The 19379-nt window shown below is 42.9% G+C and overlaps 1 protein-coding gene across 2 annotated transcripts in view; it reads right to left on the reverse strand.

Moving 5' to 3' along the window:
• Positions 1 to 919: 919 nt before the first annotated feature.
• Positions 920 to 19379, reverse strand: part of chrm2a (cholinergic receptor, muscarinic 2a) — a 63707-nt gene continuing 45247 nt past the window's right edge. For both annotated transcript variants that reach the window (XM_084039099.1, XM_084039100.1), the window contains exon 3: positions 920 to 2785. In XM_084039099.1, the coding sequence (XP_083895225.1) occupies positions 1235 to 2743 (1509 nt within the window). In that variant the 5' untranslated portion in view covers positions 2744 to 2785 and the 3' untranslated portion in view covers positions 920 to 1234. The remainder of the gene's footprint in view (positions 2786 to 19379) is intronic.

The following is a 19379-nucleotide window of genomic DNA, read 5'->3' on the forward strand; positions in this document are numbered from 1 at the left end:
CCACGTTTGTCCTTTTGCACGTTGACTATTTCATGAAAAACGACGAGATACAGTGTGTTACTTGGTGAGCGTTAGAGGAGCTGGTTTATTATGCTTCATATCTTCAGTCGTGGGTGGCATCAGTCTTTTCATCTAACTCTCCAGAAGACAGCCATTAAAGTGTATTTCCAAAAATGTCAAAGTGGATCCAATTAAGTAGTCGATTATGTCTCCATCCGCTTGATACATATTTATAAAACACCAGAACATTTTTGCACTTATTCTCAAAGTGAGAGAAACTATTTTGGCATTGGAAAGCAGTTATAATGTTGTGATAAAGTATAAAGTGTTTCTGGGTCTGTAATGGAACGTTTCACACACAAAATTGCGTTCAAGGATTAAAGGTGGAGGCAGAAATTTGGAGACGTATTTAACCAAATAAAAGCAACCCGACGACCTGCGTGGTTCAACGTCGGCGGTAGAGGTAAGTGAGGAAATGTGTTTTAGTAGTTTGGCTGAAGCAGCTTTAATATATTTATATATCTATTATGTATTATAATGGAAACTCATTCCCACAGGGGGGCTCGTCGGTAAGATGGGATAGCTTTCAGCCCCGGCTGTGACCACGCAAGCCGGCCCACTTTATCCTACATGTTGCTGGTTGGAAGTGCCATGATGAGGATCACAGACGGGAAGAAGGCAGGCAGAAGGGCACGCATGGGTGTACACACACACACACACACACACACACACACACACACAGCCAGTGCACACCCACATGTGCACTCACATAACTACTGAGTATACACTGATATGTACAGTTATCTACAGGTATCTCCACTGAATGTCAAACTTCTTTAGGTTTGTAAATTCAGTCAGCCCTATTTTCCCATTTGAAGTCACAGATCTTCCTCCGCTCTTTACCTTTCTTCTCTTTTTTTATTATAAGCTCAGTGTTGCTTTACACACCCTCATTTTTTTTAACTGTACTTTCCACAACCCTTCCTGATCTATGCTGCGATCTGCACGACACATCTCAATGCAACTGGCATCAGTTGGATTTTGTGTAAAGTGCTACAACCGGTTATTGAGAGAGAAATTGGAAAACAGAGGAATAAAATGATGGAAAATCACATCATATGGACTCTTGCGGTCTTCATCGTGCTCACAAAACTCTTTCACACACACTGACTGGACACACACACACACACACACACACACGGACACAGGCGACATCCTCCTACGCAGCACGTATTTATCTGGCTGACCTGCTACTTTTATATTGGCAGAGGAGGAGATGTTTGAATGTCTTTTTAAACGTGACGTTGCAGAGAGCGTAGCAGGCCGGGTTGATGGTGCTGTTGATGTAGCACAGCCAGTAGCCGATAGTCCACACTGTGTTGGGGATGCAGCTGGAGCAGAAGGTGTTGATCAGCACCATCACGTTGTACGGAGTCCAGGTGGCGACAAAAGCTACCAGGATGGCCATTATTGTGCGGGTCACTTTCTTCTCCCGTGACGGCGGCACTTTCTTCTTCTTGTTGGGCGGCTGCTTCGTCATCTTCACGATCTTCCGCGCCACGTGGTTCTGCCGCTCCGAGGCCGGGACGATCTCCACGGTGGCGTTGGACGGCGTGTAGTAGTCGCCCTTGGGCGATTTGGTCTTGATCTTGATGCAGGTCAGCTTGGAGCCGCCCGCCTTGGCACGCTGACGTGGGAGCGGCTGGCTCGCCTCGGCGCTGGAGTTGGCGCGGGAGGGCGCCGCCTCCTCGTCCTTCTGATTGGACGCAGCCACGCTGCCGGATGTAGAGTCGTTGGAGCTCTCCTTCTCCTCTCCGGGAGCGCAGTTCTCCCTCGCCACGTCGTCACCTTCGGTTTCGCCCTCGGCGTTGGTCGAGGAGGGCCCCTTGCCATTCTGCAGCTTTCCGTCATGCTGGTTGGCTCCGTCCTCAGCGTTCTGGCCCTGTGAGCGTCCGGGGTCCTCCCCCGGCACGTTGTTATTGTTGGGCTTCGGCGTGTTGTTCCTCCTCTGGCCGGGCGACACTGGCTCCGGATTGGCTGCGGACGGCTTGCGGTTGTCCTTCTTCACGCGACTCTTGCTCGCTCTGGAGATCTGCCAGTAGAGCTGAATCATGATGATGACGGGCAGGTAAAAGGCGGCGATGGCGGTGCCAAAAGTGACTGCGGCGTTGGAGAAGAACTGGATGTAGCACTCCTTCTCGGGCACCGTCCGCCCGCCGACGATGAACTGCCAGAAGAGAATGGCCGGCGCCCAGAGGACGAAGGACAGCACCCAGGCTGCTGCGATCATCATGCCCGCCATCTTGGTGGTCCTCTTCACGGGATAGCTTAGGGGCTTGGTGACGCAAAAATATCTGTCGAAGCTGATGATGAGAAGATTCATGACGGACGCGTTGCTGACAACGTAGTCCAAGGCCAACCACAGGTCGCACACCACCGGGCCCAGGGGCCAGTACCCCATCACTATGTAGACCGTGTACAAGTTCATAGAGCACAGGCCAATGATGAGGTCGGCGCATGCGAGGCTGAATAAAAAATAGTTGTTGATAGTCTGTAAGTTCCTGTTCACCGTGATGGAAAGCATGACCAGGATATTTCCAATGACTGTGACCAAGCTGAGGGAGCCGGCCACCAACACTATGAACACCACCTCCACAGTCTTGTAGGCGCTCTCGCTCTCTTCCACCACTTCTGTGTCATTGCCTTCGGAGGCGTTCCAGTAGGTGAAATTAAATACATCCATGGCATTTGGTCTTTTTGTTGCCGCCTCCTACGCAGATGGAACCTACAACAAAAGAGAACAAAAGAGAAGATTTTGTTATGGAGGCGCAAAAAAAGATGACGGTCATCTTTTTTAGTCATCTGAAGACTTTTGATTGCATTTGTAAGAGGTTCATGGGTCGGTTACTGTTTTATTATCTTCTCAGAGTTCTCAGACAGAACTCTTAACCTTTCTCTTTCAACTTGGCATTGTAGTCAAGTGTTTAGGCAATTACATTTAAGAGCAAAACAGCATCCCTGTGGGACACCAGCAACACTTTTATTCGGACAAATATATCCATGTCCAAAAGAAGATGCAACGCCATCTTTAAATGTTGAACAGTGTGAGAGGAGATTAATGATGATCCAGGAGGTAGATCATAAAATATACATCTATATTATATATATATGATAGTGTCAGTGACAATTTTTTCCTGTACCCCAATTACGTTGGTAAATGTGAAGCACGGATATTTTTCATAATGAACGATCATGAATAACATCTCCCCATTAGACACCTGCTTCATCACTGATCTGAACGCACATGAACGGCTGGTGAAAGATGAGATGTGTGGAAATGAGGACATCAGAATTAATGTTGGCATCAAGCACAATTTATTTCCTCCTAATCAGTAGGAGAGAGGGATTGTTCATCATTAAATGTATCATGTTGTAAATGTTTGGACGCAAGTTTTACCTGCATTACCAGACTACCGAGGATAACAAAGTAAAACGAATTTCCCCACGCCATATGAAAAATACTTTTGACAATTTTTTTTCATGCAAAGTGCTCAAAGCTGTTCCATTTTCCCTGGATTTTGTTTACCCATCCATTTTAATGGATACATTTTCGACCACATAATGCCTAACGACTAGTCTGTGGCTTGAAATACCATTTCTGCTTAATGTGTTCCCAAACCCCGTTATTTGGAGTTGATCTTCTTTCTGCTGTGAATATATATTTGTATGCAATGTTTGCACATACATTCTTAAAAAGAGAGTGAAACGTGTATAATTATCCACCACACACACACACACACACACACACACACACACACACACACACACACAGTCCGTATAACCAAGAGTTCAATAAAAACTTTAAAAGGAATTATTGACACAATTGGAGCAGACATTTTATCTTCAAAGGACCATTTTCAGCTTGAACTCAAAAAATTCCCTTCATAAGGCACTAAAAAATTCTTTTGATCCCCAAGTGACCCACTAGCTCTCGCTTTTAACCTTAAACATTCGCCTGTGTTGTAGATCCTATACACTGATTTATACACTGCTCACTTCTGTGCTCCGTGGTCCCTTTTGGTATTAGGAGTAATGCGGTTTGTCTGCTCTGTGTCTCGAGCCGGGCCACAACTCTTAGAGCAGTTTCTGGGTGCTGTAGGTCAGATTTTATGGCACACTCGGAGGCTCATCACTTCTCAGTTGGACGTTAAAGTCCTCAGGCTGGTGAGCTGCTTCAACTTTTTTCCCCAAGGTCCCTCTTTTGTTGAAGAACTAATCAAACTTCATCCAGCCCGTGGTATTCGGCCTGTAAATCAAAAAGCTGTTTGGAAATACCATTCTGCTGAGAAATACGAATACAAACTAAAACCGAGGAGGGAAACATACATCGATCAATATAACACGACATCTGGAGTTTAATCACGCACGATAGAATAGGATTGTCTGTTGGGGTGAGAAATGAATGCTAACATTTTAAAAGTGTACACCTACTGCTAATTAAGCTGACTAATTTGCCAAAGAAAACAACCCTATAAAGTTTTGTATGGTATCATGGACTTTTTCTTTTTCTGCTTTTCATTTATTCCGTTTCACATTTTAATGATTTTAACGTAGATTCCACTCTCCACCAACATGCTGTGTGAAAGCTGCTCCCTTCATCAGGACATGATGGTTTCAACAGATCGTTTCACTTCCCCAGACGGCCGACGACCAACGTTAAACTGATGTATATCCAAAGTTAAAGAAGCACACTGCTGCAGCCGGAGAGACGTCTCGTCCAAGACTTTGCCATTTCGGCTTAAGGTCTTTAACAGTTGCGCGCAGTTGCAGAGTAACTGGTGAACATTCACTTATCTGCTGTGCCAGAAATCCCTAATCATTGCATTAGGCACGGAGCTAAGCTGGACTAATCCCCATAAAATGTTCAAGTCCACCGATTTATATTCAAAAAACACCAACAATACAAACGGGACACACTTGTGGTTAGCTTGAGACAAATGGATTAGAAAAAGTAAAGTGGATCAGTGGAGATGGTCGTAGCTCAGCGCAGCCAGTTAACTCCCCTTGTGCTCTCTGTCCACCTCCAGCTGCCATAAGCCTCGTCCCTTACCTGAAAGCTCTGCCACAACACAGCGAGAGCTGCGCCGGAGTCAAATAAAGATGCACAAATCCTCTTCGGCTCAATTTGAACAGCCGTGGTTTCATGAAAAAGGTCTCAGAGCAGACTAGACTTTATTTTAAAGCCACATATTGTGAGCCACTACAAATTAACTGCATTCTCTGTTTAAGGGGACATAAGTTGTCACAGATATTATCGCAGTATTATACTGATTTAAATATGAGGTTTGTGTTACTACTCAGATTTAAGAATAAAAAAATATTGGTTAGGTTGAGTAAAAAAAAGCCCAACAAACATTATTTAAGCTACAGACATCAAATTGAAATTACTGAATGTTGATGATTTCACACGGGATATGAACAGCGGTCTCCTGGGTGAAAGTCCTTTGAGAAACATCTGAGATACGTCACAAATTAATGTAAACTTTGGACAAAATATGTTTCTCTTGAAGCATAATTCACAATACGGTTTTGTTGTGTGGGAACATCGTTTTTAGGAGACAGGGGCCTGTAGCTTTACAGTTTTATATGTCGGATTCCTGCTTAAATACCTTTGAAGATAGTGGGAAGTTTACCGAACAGAAGGAAGATGTCTGTGCTTCAGTGTTGTTGCAGAAATGCCGGCACGCCTGCCTGCTGAGCATGAGTGCGGTTGCCATCGCCCGGGGAGAGCAGCAGTGGCACTCTCAGCAAAGCTATCAATCACAGAGCTCACCTGTGAGTCTCAGTGCTGCTGCAGTCAGTGCTACTGCATCTGACGCCGCACGAGCGTAACATGACTGACATTTCTATTATTATCTCAAGAGAGATGAATATTCAGTTTTTTGTCCCCCTCACATTTATTGGATTAACATATACAGCACTTCTTCTATTACTTCTCCAATGAGTTTTAATGTGCGATCCTAAATTTGCCTTTTTGTTTAGTTTTAGGGGGGAAAAAAGACAAGTTGATGCCATGGGAGGACGTGAATAAATGAACTTGAGTATTGTTCTGTGTTCAGACTTGGGTATTCCTGGAGCTGGCTCACTGGAGCTGAAAATTGCTTATGCCCTCTGGGAAGTAGAGAGGGCTCACCTCACCCTGTTCTCCACGTCTGTCCTCGCCGTCTCATGTGTTGGACTCGAGGAAGGTCAGGTGTAAACATGCGCCCAAGTAAGAAACAGCGGTCGCAATTTGTTTTAAATGACAACAACTGCTTTGCCTTTTATTTCAAGCCAAATAAACCCACTTACGCGGGTCACCGGTTTTGTCAGAGTGTCAAATTTCTGTTGATGTAAAGAAATAGAAGAAACATTGCTTTTATTGGCAGCTGCAGTAGTTGCGCTGAGACCGATGCATTTGGCTGCCTCCCTTGTGTCCAGATTCCCCATTCCCCATCTCTGAGCACTGATCCAAGGTAAAGCCCAGGGCACCTGCCCCCTGCTTCCAATGATTACATGCATTTTCATCACTGGCCCTCTCCACGAGAGCGTGCGGGGTTAGGCCTTCGTTTACTTGCTGTTTGCAGAGAAGCATGACTGGAATGCAAAACCCATCATTGGAGCAAGAACAGCTGCTCCACATGGGGCGTGGATCACCATCTCTCAGGGGTATTACAGGTCGAGAACATACATTTAAATACAGGTTTTTAAAAAATCACTACTCAACTTGATCACCCAAAGCTCAAGAGTGTCCTGTTAAAGAGAAGCAGAGCATTTCCTGACACATGTTAAGGGAAGTGTTGTAACTACAACAGTCCAACTTTAATATGACAATGCGGGGAGGTTTGCCGACAGCTGGTAAACATAACACGGAAGTCCTGTTCCTTCCCCGAGACATCTTCCACATCTTTTTGGACACTGTCGTGAGGTCAGGATCCTGCTTAGGTAAATATTGGCTCATTTCATCCCAAGTGTGTGTCGCCACTCTCCGACAAGGCCGTCAGACGGAGAAACACAAACACACAAATGCATACAAATATTTGAAGAAAAGGTTTAGCAGGAAATGAAAAACGGGGTTCCGATAACCATCGAAACCCATGAGCCATCTCGGCGTTCTGATGAAACATCACAATCTTCAGCTGGTGGAGTATAATTACAAATTTGCATTCATTTCCTCAAGCTCTTTCTATTGTCTCAGGGGTTGCGGACGGTGAGGAATGGATCTTGACAGATGCCTGTAGAGATTTGAGAGCAAATATTTATACAGAAAATTATCAAAGCTATTTATCCATCCGTTTCCAGCCCTTGGTCATGGTTGCAGTAGGCTAAACAAAAGAGGCTAGGCATTCTCCTCTATAGCTACAACCTCCAGCATAGTTCCCTACTCAGAAAATCCCTCTTGGATCTCAACCCAGGCCCTTGGGGATACCGGTCAGAACAACTGGCTCCTTTCTACTTAAATGAGCAGGGGATCTAGAAAAAGCTTCACACCTAGTCTCTGAAAGTCCTTACAGGTAAACCCAGACAACCTCTGAAAGAAGCCAATTTGAGATACTTCAACTGCAGTCACTACCCACATGCCAGGAACGGAGTCCTGCGGTTGTCAGCCATTAGTTTGTGGACTACCGTTTTACCGCCCTTTTGCCATCGCCAACATCGTGAAGCTCAGTTGGGTTCTTGTGAGCTGGTGTTTCTCGGCCCTCTACAGGTATTGTTCATATAATACATAGAGATAACCCTACTTGCATCTAGTAGGTATCGCTCGCCCTCCCACACAAATGAGTTTGAGGATGGGGTCAACTTGTTCAGTGTGAGGTCACTCTTTCCCATAAAAGCATTTACTTGGGACTAAATTGTTTCCCACCAGCACTATCTCCAACTCCCAGGGTGACACAACCAAATCCGACATGATAATGGATGGAGCATCAAACTCCTCATAGAATAACTTGACAATGACCTAAATGTTAGACAACAGCATTATGCACGAGGGGATGTAATTACACGGGAAACCTCTTCTCCACAGGTGTGACAAAGCCTCTCATACCCAGACCTCTCTGGCAGTGCTCGTGTTAAGTGGACGCGAAGTTAATGGAGAGTTAACAAGCAGGAAAACGGCATTCAAGCACGTTGGAAAAGCAAACCGTGACGATCTGCAAACAGTCAAAGTGCCATGAGATTCCCCAGAGAAGGTGGAGGTGGTCATGTGTCATCATCCACCAAGTGAGGGGAATGATATCAAAATGTACACCAGAGAATTTGCATGACTTTGTGTGTGCACATATTTTTTTATTGAGAATACAGTGAGGGGTGTATGAATTCTGATCTTGGCCAGACTCCCTTTCAATGCGGTCAACCAAATCAAGACCGAACGACTGCTGAGCGCCCTCTTGATGAATTGTCTTGAATCTTGACAGCACGATGCTCATGATTCTTTCACCATGACCTTTAGGTGAGAGCTTCATAGAAATGGTATGCATACTGATGTACAGCAAATTATCCTCGGCATTGTAGGAATGTCACTTTTAAAAAAGGGTGCCCTCTATTCAGCTACTTCCCCTCCTAACCTTTTCAGAGAACACTCAGAGATCAACCTATTGATATTCCAGCTTTTTTTTTCTTTCCTCCACGCCATCTGTGAAAAATGACAGTGCCACACATGACCTCTGCAGCTCCGCCAGGCGACCGTCCAACAGCTCTGATTCACTGTAAGCTGCCACATTCAACCCAAAATTAATGCGCCATACACATGTGAATAATGGAATTAGTGGAAGTGTGTTTATGCCTTCTGTTTAGCATTGATTAGAACAGCGAGAGCTAAGTCAACAGATGCAGGTCAAACGGAAAAGATCTTATACAGTCCGAACTGTAGCTGACAGTTCAGAAGCCACACTGTCTGGAAAATATCAGCAGCCCTCTGGGATGCAAAAGAAGAAAGAAAAAAAAGACTGGAGCTCAGCCAGTAATGAATGAACAAAGTCCTCAAGCAAGCTGGGAAGGTAACGGAGACGAGTCAATTCTCTCCTGTCACACAAAGAAACCCTGCAGCCGCTCCAACTCCACATACACCGTCACGCTACCGACTCAAACTCTCGCCATCTCGCCTCTCACTTCACAGTAACATTTTACAAAAATTATGTATAACCACAACCCTCTGTTCATTTTGGCTTTAATTAGCAGATTTGTTCATATTTCTAATCGTAATTGCTTCTCAAGAAGAAGTATGAACTTGTATAATTAGTCTGAATGTGAGTAGATGGTTTGGTCTTATTATAGTTAAAGAAATATAAGCTATGTTGTGATAAAAAAAAAACAGTGTTTGCTAAACAGCAAACAGCATGTAAAATATGGCCTCTTTTGCTTTATATTCAATTAAATCATCCCAGCTGCATTTTTCCACTGGGCACCAAGCTATGAAACGAGCCATGATCAACAGACAGACTTATTAAGCAACATCTGGCAAGCTAACCGTTTCTCTGGTGAAACGCTGCAGGTCGTCGGCAGCAGCCAGCCAGCATATTTGTGTATGTGTGTAATGCTTCGGATGGAATAGTGTAAATATGTGATGCGATCCGACTCTGTTCACGAGGAAATCCTTTGAGCCTGAATAAGTGTATTGACATTTTCCATTCTCCTCCTGTAAATATATGCCCATTTTTGATTATCTAATCTGTGTCTCATGTGGGCTAAAATAGAACATCGATGATTGTTCTCGCTCTATACAGTGCTTTTTTTTTTTCCATCTCCGACAGACCTATTGCACTTCAGGCTGATTCAGATAAATCCCAACGAAATGGAACCATGGCCAAGAACCCTATCGTGTACCACATTAAACATGGCGATATGATGTCTCACCCTATTGTTGCTATCAGCTAAGAGCATCTGCCACGTAATGTACACCCCCATTAGAATGACAATATGCCCCGTTTCCTTTTTCTATATTGCCTTTGGGACTCCCCTGCTGTCCCTGCTCCTTCATACTATGCATGGCAATGAGCTGGCCCCACTAGTCTCTCCTGGCAGTCGCTGGCTCATTACTGATTTCACATAGAGCACCGACACGGAGGCACTTTCCACCGAGCCTCTGCATTTATGTAGTGGCTCAGTAATCACCTCACGCAGGTGAAGAAGAGCCCTGCTGGTGCTGCTCTGGAGCTTTGTTCAATTAAACCTTGCTCTTAGCCGCCACCGCCGAGCAAGTGTATAGTGTCGCATCGCCCCTGCTATGGAAATGCACACAAAAAGGAATGCATTATGTTATGGAAATACGCACACTTCAATCCTGATCTGTTGAAGAGTTTGAAACGGCAAAAAAAGGGTAAAATAAACATTTGAGGCAGCCGCTAAAGGAATGGAAAAGGTGACCTTCTATTAATGTGGCGTGAAGTTGCCTTTGAATAATGAGGTCGCGTTATGCAAGTAAGCTCTCAGACTTTGTACAGTGAGTGGTTGTGATCGCGCCACCGGCGGACTGACTATATGACCAGGCATTTTAACTCAGGCCGATGAGCAATTAGCACTAACCCTTTGAGTGGAGTGTGCTTAGTGGGGAGAACATAAGCCTGTTGATGTCGCCCTCATCGTAACACTCAAAAAAAAGGTTTAACTGCTTCTCCAAAAGGTGTCGAGCACTTAGTATTCAGCAGTTTAGGGTCAGTTGGGAAAGGTCATGTGATGTTATACACATCCCGGTGGTAGTACCGGAGTCTTGTTATGACCATATCAAGGAGATCATGTGAGAATCGTGGCATGACACAAAATCCATCTTCTCTAGCTAGCCAGTGAACGCACCAATCAGCGTCCTTTAAGGAGCCAGCATCTGTGGTTGGGGCATAGATGTGTGTGAGATGACACCATTTGTTCTGAAGAACAATGGTGGCTCTTGAAGAATTTTGATGCTGCAACAGCATTCTTTCTATCAGAGCTGGAGAGAATTTCTTCATTGGGGGCAAAGAATGACATTGAAGTTGCTCAATGGAAGAGAAGTTTTCGCTTTCCTCAGGTTTGATGGACAGATGGTTCAGCCAGTCACCTGCCAGGTGTTTGTTGAAAGGGCAGGCCCGTTTCCAAACAGATTGCAATGACACCTGCTCAGATGGATCTGTGTTAGCATACCATCTGAGTTCCCAGTTACTGTAAAAGCCCATTTAAACTATGTGCATACCTTTATGTGTGATTGTAGATCAATTCCTACTAATGGCACCCCTCTGTCACTTTAAGCCCATTCATCCACGTTTCCTTGGGATGCATTTGTGAGGGGAAGGAAGTAGCAGCATGTATTCATATATGTGTCATATTCATTTAAAGTGCTGCTTTAAGGTCGATCCTAAGCCTTTTAATCATTAATTCTATACACCCCCCCCCAAAGTAATTGGTCTTGACTTGGTCTCATCCCTTTTAGATCTCGACACAAACTCAACTGGAATTGAATCCTCTCAGGTGATCGACTGCTCTGCATTAAGTAAAAAAGTCTTATACAATATGAATTCCTTATTACATTTTCACCTCAAGTTGATGGGAGCCTCTGCCACATTCCCTGAGCATGACGGTGCTCTTTAGCTCGCACTTTGTGAATCAGCATGCCTGTCTAAGCGCTCTTAATCGCTCCGCCGGCATCACCGTCGCCCCGCTACTGTCCTGTCCTCGTTCCCCCCCTGCATGTGTCGTGCCTGTGATGTATCACACTGCCACCATCCCCTCGATAGAAAGCTGTGGTGCTCATTAAGATAGAGAAAGATAGCAAAAATGGAAAAAAGGCAGGGAAGGCGAAGGGGACGAGATAAAGTGTGTGCCTGTTGGATTTGTTCCACTTCATTGTTTCTGTATTTGGCTGCCCATCCCCCCCACCATACCATCTTCATCCTATGATTCAGAGTATAGTAATAAAAAACAGAGCTGTGCTGCCCTTGGACAGGTTGTTCTATTTACTGTACCTGCTCTAGTTTGCTCCACGGTAAGCCAGAAGATGATTTCCATCACATTCCTATAGAGCAGAAGTCAGTAAAGATCTTGTATAAGCATATTCTTTTAGGTTTCCTGTGTTCTTTGAAATGCAACAGCCGAAACCAAAAAAGCTTGGAGACTTAAAAAGGAACTGTCAGTGGAGCGTTATGGGACTTGCGGCCCACGAATCACTGATGCATGAAGCCTCTCTGCGGTGGTTCACTTGTAGAGGGATCTGTCTCACACTTGTAAAGAGGCAACTTCAGCTAAGTCAGATAAGACAGGGTACACAATGTGCCACAGCCGAGTCACAAGTGGCCATCAGCATCCTTGGCAATAACCTGTGCTCCAAAAGCCTCACGGGGTGGCCGTAAATAAAGCCGACGGATGCTAATTTGCGGGAGCCGACCTTGATCCGAACGATGGATGTGCCATGGCCAAAACTCACAGTGCTCAAACCTGATGACATGCCGAGCCACACGTCACAGAGACAGGCAATTTCGACAGGACCCATTTATGTGGCTTTCACTATTTGATTACCTTGTCACTGCCTCGATTTATCCGCTGATGAGACGGGATTAGTCGTGGCGTGATGTGATACCTGACTGGAATTTCTCTTTTTGATTTCACCTCAACGCCCTTTTTCTGGAGGCGAATCTCCAAGGTTTAGTCAGTTTCCACATAACTTTTAATGTGGTAGTTTCCAGGTACAGGTGATACCTGTAATAGATATCTTTCACCACCAGTTGATCATACTCATGTTTTTGTTATGCTCTTGTTTCTTTAATACATTAGATGAAGCCCTCAATGTTACACTTGATAGCAATCGTTGGGGTACGCCAATTAAGCATTCTACTACATCCTGACTAAAGATTTATTTTTTCTTGTTAGAAATAGGTGAAACTCTTGGCCAATTTCTACAAAAATAACAGCTTGTTATGTCATATGTAAATACGATGTGGATCCCAGCTGAATCTCAATGCATTGTTATTGTATCGTTTTATTTATGTGTGTTTTATTTAGTTTAGTTTTGTATGCGAGTCTGCCTCATTCTGAGAGTTTAGTTTGGGTTGCCAGTTTAGAGGAAGGTGTTTCTATTCTATTCTATTTCTGTTTTAATGCACCGACAAAAGGGGAAAAGCAATTTTGGAACACAGAATTCTACTTTGTTTTTGTAATTTGTATAATACTGGGATCCAGTAAAACAATATATGGGCGAAAAAACTAATAATGTGGTTATTGTAAAACGCTTTAAAAAGAACCATTATTGGAGGCCACATCTCCATTTACAATAAGCTTCCACCCATCCAATCCCATATTTCACAGACATCGTCATCAATTATGCATCTTGTATATTAAATACTCAAGCTTCGCTATCTGCCCTCCACTTATTTGCATTGCCTCGAGAGGCTGTCCCACCTGAAATAGCCATCCATAATGGCGACTGCTTAGTTAAATAAATAAAAAAAAAGATAAATGATGATCACAAGGTTTAATTTTCTGAAAACAGGACCACATAGGAAGAGCGGTGGGCATGCTGCGAGGGACATTTAGATTGTGCCGCTGGAAAATGCATGAAGCATTTTGAGAGACAAGACGCATGCTCCTGCATCCAATTTGATTTATTTAAGCCATCTGTCTTTCTAGTAGGTCTTGACACGGAAGATTGATAGCACTGTCCTCAGTATCGCAGTGGGAATAACACAAAGTGCCAACTACATATGTTACAATATTTCTGTCTTAAAAATAATGAATGGAAAAACATGCAAACACATTCGTGCACACCCAAGCAAAGCAGTTCTGAATTTACTGCGTACATTTTTTTTTTTTTTAAAATGGTCCTTTTGGTTCGCAAAAGGATGGTTCAAAGGCGAGAGGTGTCAGCTATGTAATTAGCCCTTCTTAGTCTGTCCTCCCCTTGCTTTCAGTATTTTATTCCCTTGTGCTCTGACTGACAGCTTTATATTTCAAGGGGCGCACGCCACTGGACTTTGGTGCTCAAAAAACACTCCACCGTTAAAAACGCCGCTAATTGGTGTTTCAAACAGTGCACATAACTGAACGCCTCATCATAATATTGTGCCTAGAGTCAATCAACCCTTTCCGACTACACACTCATCAGCATACGTGACATTGATGACGGCTATTTTGTTGACATTAGAGCAGGCAAAGGGCAATCAGCCGAAGGAAATCTGTCATTTACGAATCTGTTAATTGGTAAATTGTGTCATATCGCCTGTGGCCAAAACATCATTCTCATTGAAAAGGCCAATCTGTGACCCACTTCTTTCAATGAATCTATTATTTCCCATATTTCATTAATGTAAAGACTAAAAAAAACATTTGACTTTGTATTTAGGCTTTCCTCTATTTTTATGAAGGGAATTTTTTTGGAATAGGTCATAACACCTCAATGTTAAAGCTTTGTACCATGCAGTGTCTCTATGGTCAAATAAACCCACAGATCTTGAACTAATTGTATTCAACAATAATTTCTCCGACAAGAGTGTTGTACCCCAAGGAACCTGCCTTGGTCCTTGACTTTTCTAAATTAAACAATCAACCACAAGGTCTCAGTAGCGTCTACATGAGCCGACAACTGTACTTCTTTTCATATAAATGTCTGGCTTTTCAGTCACTAAACTCAAATTACAAAAAGTTAATGAACTGGTTAAAATGGAATAGATTGGAACTCAACAGCTGGAAAAAAAGCAGTGTTTGATTTAAATCATGTTAATTTACTGGTTACGGTTGAAACTTTAATTTAGTGACATAAGTTAAATCATATTAAAGGAACAAGAAAGTCCTACTGGTTGAGATGTGAGAAATCTTCACAGACTAATATTCAACCAAACGAATTAGGGGCATATAATACACTGCAATTTAACCAAAATATGGCAGTTTGTCTTGTTTTTCCATACAAAGTAACAAAAGTTATTAGTGTCTATATTGATGGATCTCAATGATCTAACTCAAGACATGCATGTTCAATCAATATTCAAAGCATTACTATGGCTGCAAACCACCATTTGCTATGTAAAGCTATAGGCGAGTAATGGCGTCCTGAGCAGCACACTCCCTCTGTGTGTGTTGTTGTTGTTCTCATCCCAACACATCACAGTCTACTGGGAGGATTTTCCCAGCGTTAAATTTAGGTTTACATTATAATACGATGGCACGGTAGCCGCTGGCTCGGCCGTCACCGTGTTGAGAGCTGTGTGGAGCCAATAGATACGCTCTGAATTTGGAATTTAGCGCCTTTAAAAAACACACGCCAGTGGTACCGTAGTAATTTAGTGAATTATGCCCATATCCCACCCAAATTATGTTAATAGGCTAAGTTAATGTGTCAGTCACTAAGTACTTCAGTGCCTTTCAGCGCTCACTGAATTAATTCTTTGGCAGTTGTGCTCCAAACGAGATTATGGCTCATTAGTAGACATGATATTATATTATTACAGCGACAAGCCAACAATTTAGCACATGTACAGTAGCAACACCGGGACTCCTGTATCGTGTTCCTTTCCTGCCCCCCTAAACCCCAACCCTAACCCTGTAACACAAGACTCGAGACTCAACTGCGTTCCATAGTGCTGGGATGTGACATTAGAATGCCAGTCTGCAAAGTTTTCACTTTGCTTTTCAATTTGCTAGCCCCAGCAACTCCACCCCCTCTGGTGGTCAAATTCCTGACCCGGCACTTGTCACTCATCTTGATGAGCTGTCCACCTTGAATGCAGCATTTGCACATTATTCAGGTTTTGGCAGATGTGACGTCATCTGCGCCACAGACACACTGAAAATTCAGCCAATTAGCTGCACTGTTTTTTTTTTATTATTTGTATTTTCTCTCAACTAGAAATTGATGCCAAAGCAGCACATTGATGCGAAACAACAGAATTGCTACATGATATGCTTATACGTTGAATCGAGAGAACAGGGGCTTTGTTTGCAGTACTCCTGTGTGTGTGTGTGTGTGTGTGTGTGTGTGTATTTGTATTGTTTTGTTGCCTCAGTGTAATTCCCTCTCTTATCTAGATTAGAAACGTGGAAGTTAATGAAGCTAGTGAGGATATACTGAAGGGATTATTTGCCAGCAAGCAGAGAAATAAACATCCAACAGGTAGCTCAGTATGTTATACAAGTAAAAAGAGACATACATAGTAAATTGGGCTTTTCAGAGGACACTCAGCTGCCACGGTGGCTAGCAGTTGATCCACACATGGAAATCACTGCATGCACTGCAGCCGCTTTCAATTGTTGTTGTTTTTCTTGATCAGCTGGGTTACCATTCTCTGTAATCCATTATTTACAAAGCTTGCACAAGTTGTTCCATTCTAGACTAACTGTTGTTTACAGCCGCAATGGAAACTTTTTAATTAAGGAATTAAAGCGAGCCATTGTGGAACGGGAGGGATGGCTGCATGGCAAATTGAGATCAGGCCCTTCTGCATTAATAATAAATGCTAAAAGGTGTTTTTGTTCAAAGTGATTCTTTTTACAAACGGGATAAAGCTCCCCCCCCCCCCCCCCCCCCTATTTCCTGCCTAATTGGATAAACTTGAACTTAAAAAAAAAAAAAAAAATCCAAAGGGAGCCTCTTCAAACTTTGCCTCTAACAGATTTCGCACAGCTTCTGAGTGTTAGAGTGCCGATGAAAAGTGCGACAGCGATGATGATGAATTCAGGATTAATGCCAATGAATTCATCCAAGGTTGCTGCTTAAACTTTGTCATCGTCTATAATTTACTTGGGAGAAGAGGGAAAAAAAGGAAGATTTTTGATCCCCTTTGTTGTAATTTGATTCAGATGACTGCCGATTACACAAGGCATAATTGACCCGAGTGAAAGGGCGAGAACATCCTTTCTCTGGAGAAAAGGATTCAAATCTGTCTCAACTCATCGTTATACAATCATGGTGTCAGTCAAACGCAGAAGGTGAAAGTGGAGGAGCAGGAAGCCACGGTGTAATGGCCCAATGGAGTGTGCTCCTCAGCTACGTCGAAATGTTCTTGTTTCCGGGACTTATTTACACGACCGAGCATCTCCCCCACGCTGATCAAAATATCTCCCATTTCATGATGCACTCTTTTAATCTAATTTCTAAATACATTGTGTCAGTAAAACTGCCTTTATATAGACTACCAATAAGCAATAAGAGATCAAGGGAGTCAGACAGCCCCGCTGCAACGTTACTGCTGTTGCAGGCAGTTTTATTCAAAGGCTATTAGCAATCATTTCTCTATTTGGTTTAAGAGGAAGAAGTCGTTGGCAGCAGAAGAAATGATGAAACTCTGGGAAAGTGGGGATTGCTCTGTGTTGAGTTTGCTGGAAATAGTTTGCCAATATGTGGCCCCCTTTATAGCTTTCACAGCAACGGATTGTAATCATGAGTCATTTCTTTTAACGCCGTTCTTATTAGTATTAATGGTGCCATTTGGACTTCAACTTTGATATTTTATCTAATGAATATCAAGCATAAATCAAGCTGCAATAAAACTGAGCCCTACAAAAGAATGTTTTATTGACTGAGTCTTCACTTCCAAATCCCGTTAGCGTCTGGTTCAATAGCACCTGCTGATTTTATGATTTGTATAATCTCCTTTTTACAGCCTCCATTACTATACAGATCCAGTAGCACCAATGACGCTTCTTGCCCTTTTTTAAGACTAATTTCTATAGCTTTTTATTTATTTATTATATCTATTCACTTGAAATGTCAAGCTGAAATATGATATCTATATGCATTCAGATATTTCCAATTGAGCATAACTATGCAGTCAAGAACAATGGGTGTCAGTGGAGCTTGTCTGCACCCCCAAAACTGCTCCACCTGGCTTCTACGCCCACGTGAACGAAGCCTGAAGGCTCCATCCGTGCGAATTATATCAACTCTGGCTCCACCCACCATCCTACAGCTGCAGACACTCAATCATTAGGTGCTTCAATTAGATTCCACAGGCTGCAGGAATCAGAAAATGCACCACATCTATACTCAATCATGGGTTTATTTAGACATGCACAGAATCACATTAGGCCTGATTTATTGATGATTCCTTTAATGATTTTGAAAATAGTCACAAATAATCACAAGACTTAAACTGACATTAATCACTTGCATGTATAAAGCTCCATTAATGGTGGAGCCAAACACAGCTATCCACCTTTTGAATGCTGTAATGTTTCCTGTGTAGACAGTGTTCATCCCCATCTCCTATATATATATATGATTAATACAAACCTATTACCTCTATTAATGTAAATAATGTAATAATAATAATATTAGTATTGCTATATTTTTCCAAAATTATATAAAAACAATTCATCAGTCTAACTGAGCCTGATGTAAACATTAATGTATGGCTCTGTCTCGTTTCAAATTTGTATGTATTTGAGTTTGTGCAATTTCCTGTGTGTTTGTTGTCTCTAAATCTGCAAATCTATGCCTCCACTGAAAGGAAATTGCAGCTTGGAGAAACAGAAGATGTGGAAGATTTGTACCTTCTCTGAGCTCTGTAGGTAGCTTGTATCATCTAATTGGATCATCTAACGACTGAGTGCCTGCAGCTGTAAGATGGTGGGAGGAGTCATTTAAATATAGACTGCTGGAGTTTAGAAACTGGCATGCACACACTGATATATCTGAAGATGTCATGAAGTGGAAATATGTAAGCACTTTTAATTTTTTAATTCCCTTTTGTTAATAGAAATGTTGAAAGCATTGGCGAGCGTGTGTGTAGAGGAACTCCTATTTTGGGGAGACAACATGTATTTTTTCTAATATGCTGTAAAAATGACAGGCGATGCAATAACAAAAGATTATGTCTGATATCCACTTCATCTGTTTTAAGCCGCCGTTATTGGCGGCCCGGTTGTTTATTTTTTCCTGCAACTGGTGCTGACCGCGTTCACGCCTACATAATGAGAGGGAGTCTACCGTAGAAGACATTTCATTTGAGGTGGATGGAGGTTTAACTGCCCTTAAAAAAGCCTCCTATGTTGTTTTTGCTTGATTTAATGCTTTTGATTTGCTTGTTTATTCTCTCTGTGTCCCTGTGATTTCCCTTGGCTCCCCTGTGGAGCAGTGCTAAATGAAGTGTAGGACACACACACACACACACACACACACACACACACACACACACACACACACGGCAGCCTTGTCTCACAGCAAGTATCCATCACTGCAGGTTTCATCCCAGAGGAAGTGATTGATTTTGGGGTTGGCCTGGATCACATGATAAGAGGTATATCATTTTGTCTTTTTGCATTCAAAAGAGTCAGAAGTCGTGACGCCGTTTTGAAAAATGCTGCAATCTAAAGAGTTTCTCGGGGCCCGCCTCACCGGAAATAAATGGACTTGTTTGTATGCTGTTGCTTGATTTAGTGTTTAAATAGTT

The sequence above is a fragment of the Eutrigla gurnardus genome, assembly GCF_963514095.1.
Source record: "Eutrigla gurnardus genome assembly, chromosome: 21".
NCBI lineage: Eukaryota > Metazoa > Chordata > Actinopteri > Perciformes > Triglidae > Eutrigla > Eutrigla gurnardus.